Source organism: Halyomorpha halys, unplaced genomic scaffold (assembly GCF_000696795.3).
Source record: "Halyomorpha halys isolate HHAL.00 unplaced genomic scaffold, Hhal_1.1 Scaffold254.1, whole genome shotgun sequence".
Lineage (NCBI taxonomy): Eukaryota > Metazoa > Arthropoda > Insecta > Hemiptera > Pentatomidae > Halyomorpha > Halyomorpha halys.
In genome coordinates this window covers 449,129-453,022 of record NW_027109499.1, presented here as the reverse complement: position 1 = coordinate 453,022, position 3,894 = coordinate 449,129, and the positions used below count along the sequence as shown (strand labels likewise).

The following is a 3,894-nucleotide window of genomic DNA, read 5'->3' as shown; positions in this document are numbered from 1 at the left end:
AAGCTGTTACAAATGGTTATTTGAAGAAACATATATTGCATAATCATACTGGTGAGAAACCTCTTCAATGTCCTCACTGTGATTATAAAGCTGTTTCAAATCGTCAAATAAAATCACATATAATGTTTCGTCATACAGGTGAGAAGCCTCATCAATGTCCTTACTGTGATTATAAAGCTGTATTTAGTGATAGAATAAAATTACATATCAAGAGCCGTCATACAGGTGAGAAGCCTCAACAATGCCCTCACTGTGATTATAAAGCTGTATCAAGTGGTCAAATAAAATTACATATAATGCACCATCATACAGGTGAAAAACCTCATCAATGTCCTCAATGTGATTATAGATCTGTAACTAGTGGTCATTTAAAATCACATATAATGCACCATCATACAGGTGAGAAGCCTCATCAATGTCCTCATTGTGAATATAAAGCTGTAACAACTCGTCACATAAAAGTACATGTAATGCACCATCATACTGGTGAGAAACCTTATCATTGTCCTCACTGTGATTATAAAGCTGTATCGAATCTTCAGATAAAATCACATATAATGCACCGTCATACAGGTGAGAAGCCTTACCCATGTCCTCACTGTGATTATAAAGCTGTATTTAATGATAAATTAAAATTACATATAATGAGCCTTCATACTGGTGAGAAGCCTTATCCATGCCCTGACTGTGATTATAAAGCTGTAACAAATAGTGCTTTAAAAAAACATGTAATGTCTCGTCACAGTGTTGAGAAGCCTTTTCAATGTCCTCAATGTGAGTATAAGGGTGCTAGGAGTGATTATTTAAAATTACATATAAAGAAACATCATACCGATAATGAGATTGAAAAAAATATGTAAAATTCATATGCATGATTTACCATAACAAAACAATTTGTTGTGATAAAGTTTTAACAAATAGTGACTGTAATAAATGAACTTTAATTTTTGTTTTTAATGTGAAAATTGACTAATTAGGTAACTAGACCATTATGTAGGATATACTTATGAACAAACAATATATTTACCTAATGTTTTAATGTTTCATAGAAATTGTTGTTTTGACCTGGGCAGAATAGCCTGTATGAAGTTGAGTTTTTAAATCATTTAGTTCAAAAATTGTACTAAGGTAAGATAAATAATAAATAATATTGCTAAGTATTTTGAATTGTTGAGGATCACACATGTAATAAAAGCTGTTTTGTGATAGATTGTCCTTGAGGATGGCTGGATTGGCCGAAACGTTGGATTTGTAAGGAAAATAAAATGTGTTGAGACTAAAATGGATAAAAATTAAATTATTTATTTAAATAACATTAACCAGTCTCAAGAAAGTATCTAAGATTATAAGTTATAATTTATTTCATATGTTTGAATTAAGAATTATTTATGATTTATAAATAATTCTGTTGAAATATTGAGTTATTTAGACGTCTTAAATAGCATATTAATGTACTTTGTTTTCATTCTGGGTAATCTAATTCCTATAGAAGTGTTAGTAATATATTTTGCTGGAATTACATAATATCTATTTTGTAAATCATTGGATTTAGTAAAACTAATTTAATTAATAGTATATACAAATTTTATTGGTGAACTTTTTTTTTTTTTTTGTCACATTTTAAATTAATCTATGCAATGAGTATTTTTTATTTTTACTTTTTTTACTTATTAATGAACAATTTTATAGTTTTAACAAATTAAATAATCATTTTGTATTACCGAGTATGTAAGAGAAAACAATTTTTTCAAAATTTTTAATTTAAATTTTTTAAAACTTCAAATTGTCAAATTTCCAATAAAATATTTAAAAACAAAGTTAAATAAAAGTAGTTATGCACAATCATATTTTTAAATTTTTTTACACCATATTTTCTAACATTTCTGTAATCCGAACACCTTCCCTGCAGCAATTGGTTCAGATTACACTGTATATTAATTTTAACAATAGAAGTAAACAATGAAATGGTTAATTAAATTTAATTTGTAATGACCCAATAAATTCAATTGCTTTCAAACTAAAGTATTTAAAGATAATTCAAGTGAAGTTGTGCAGTTGAAAATTATTATGAACAACACATCTCAGCAAGTAGTGAATTTCAATTGAAATACCAACAAGCAAGTAATAAAAAATGTATATTTTAAAATCTTATGATTAACTTATATTTATGTTTTATCAATTAAATTTTAAATTGTTCTTATGAGAAGATAGATACTTTAGCTGGACAGCCCCCCTCTCCAGGTCACTTTAACTATTTTGATTTCCCGAATTTGTTTCAAATCTTCTGGGGACAGGAGCTGTTTGTATCTCCCGTGGGTTCTGAGGGACTGCTGGTATACTCGCTAGGATGCTAGTGAAGGTAAGGTTTTTCTTTCCTTTCTGCTCTTTTCTCTTGTGGCGTTTCCAGGGTCTGGCCTTTTTGTTTTTCTTCTTCGTCCTTGCATCTAACGTGGCCTTGGGCCTTCATCCTCCTGCATTTCTCCATCAGAGATTTCGCAAATATCCATGTTCTTTCCCCTGTAGATTGGCGTCTTGCTGGATCTTTGTGGCATCGGGGCTGGTGCCGAGCCCTCATATTTACTTTTTATTTTATTCTTTTGCTTATTTAACTTTATTTTGATATATATATACATCCTCGTTGTCTAAGAGATCCTCCGACATCTTCGCTTCTATTCGCCCCATCAAGCGATCGCCCCCTTTTAATAAATGATTTAACTCTCCGGTCTCTCCGGTGAATTTTTCTAGATCCGATACCGCCTTTCTCAGGTCCTGGGCAGTTGCCGTACGGACCTTGATCCATTCAAGCATCGTGGCATGAAATTGCGCTAAAGAGACTTCTGGTAATGGTTGAATCACCTGCGGAGGTGGGTTGCCAGCTGCTAAAGCTTGGTTAACTGCAGCTTGAGGTTGGTTGTTTTGGTTCATGTTCTGTAGGTTCAGAACTGCTTTTCTCACTAATCCGTTACTGGTCATAATTCAAAGAGAACAATGAAAAAAAAATTTCTTTTAGACTGAAAATTAATCTGGTATCTAAAGTTCCCGGGTTTCGGCACCAGTTAAGTATCGGCAAAAGCCAAATGTCAAAAAAGAGAAGAAAGAATAAGATGTAACACGTGTGAACTGCTGTAACATTCTAACCTTTTTTTTTTTTTTTTTCCGAACCCTCTAAAACAGAAATAAAAGTGAATTAGTAAGTGCACTACTGTGAAAAAAGAAGAAGTAATTCGTGTTGTGTCTTACCTTTTACTACCTTTGGTATTTTAAGGTTAAGGTGCTAACTTTATTGGGTTCGGTACATCTCTTTATATACCTGCGATCAGCTGATCTCCTCAGTCAGCTGACATCGAAGTAACAGCTGACTAAGGCTGTAACTCCCCCCCACCAGTTTACGAACAATTCTCGTAAACTTCAACTATACAATAAATTAATATAAAATAAAACAACAATAACTATTTACAATAGACTATATACAATAAAGAAAGCAAAAGATAGATACTCCTCGTAATCGCTTATTACAAACTAAAAGTAAAGCAAAACAAAAATAAAATTATGAATTTATACAATTTAAAAAAAAAAATGCAACGTAATCTATTCAATACGTCGCCTTAATCAAAGATAAATTAAAAAAAAATTAATCACCACTTAAGAAAACAACACAACAGATAAGTTGAGATGAGGACACTCCGGATTACTCTTGTGCAGGTGTTTCGGTTAGTGGGATTTTAAGTTGTTCAATATGAACGGTCCTGCGCTTTTTGGGTTCTCTAATGTTCTCAATAGTTACAACATTATTCAATGCTCTCAATAGTGCAACCCCGTAACGATGTGCACCGAATGATTGTATGGCGCAATTGCCTTTGGCATTGCCACGTCCGGTTCCAGCCCGTACAATTG

At 32.2% G+C, this 3,894-nt stretch overlaps 1 protein-coding gene across 1 annotated transcript in view; it reads left to right on the top strand.

The window, feature by feature from the left end:
* Window positions 1–1,603, top strand: part of LOC106680325 (zinc finger protein 431) — a 9,549-nt gene extending 7,946 nt beyond the window's left edge. Inside the window, exon 6 of the mRNA XM_067047681.1 lies at window positions 61–1,603. Coding sequence (XP_066903782.1) covers window positions 61–860 — 800 coding nt within the window. The 3' untranslated portion in view covers window positions 861–1,603. The remainder of the gene's footprint in view (window positions 1–60) is intronic.
* Window positions 1,604–3,894: the final 2,291 nt, after the last annotated feature.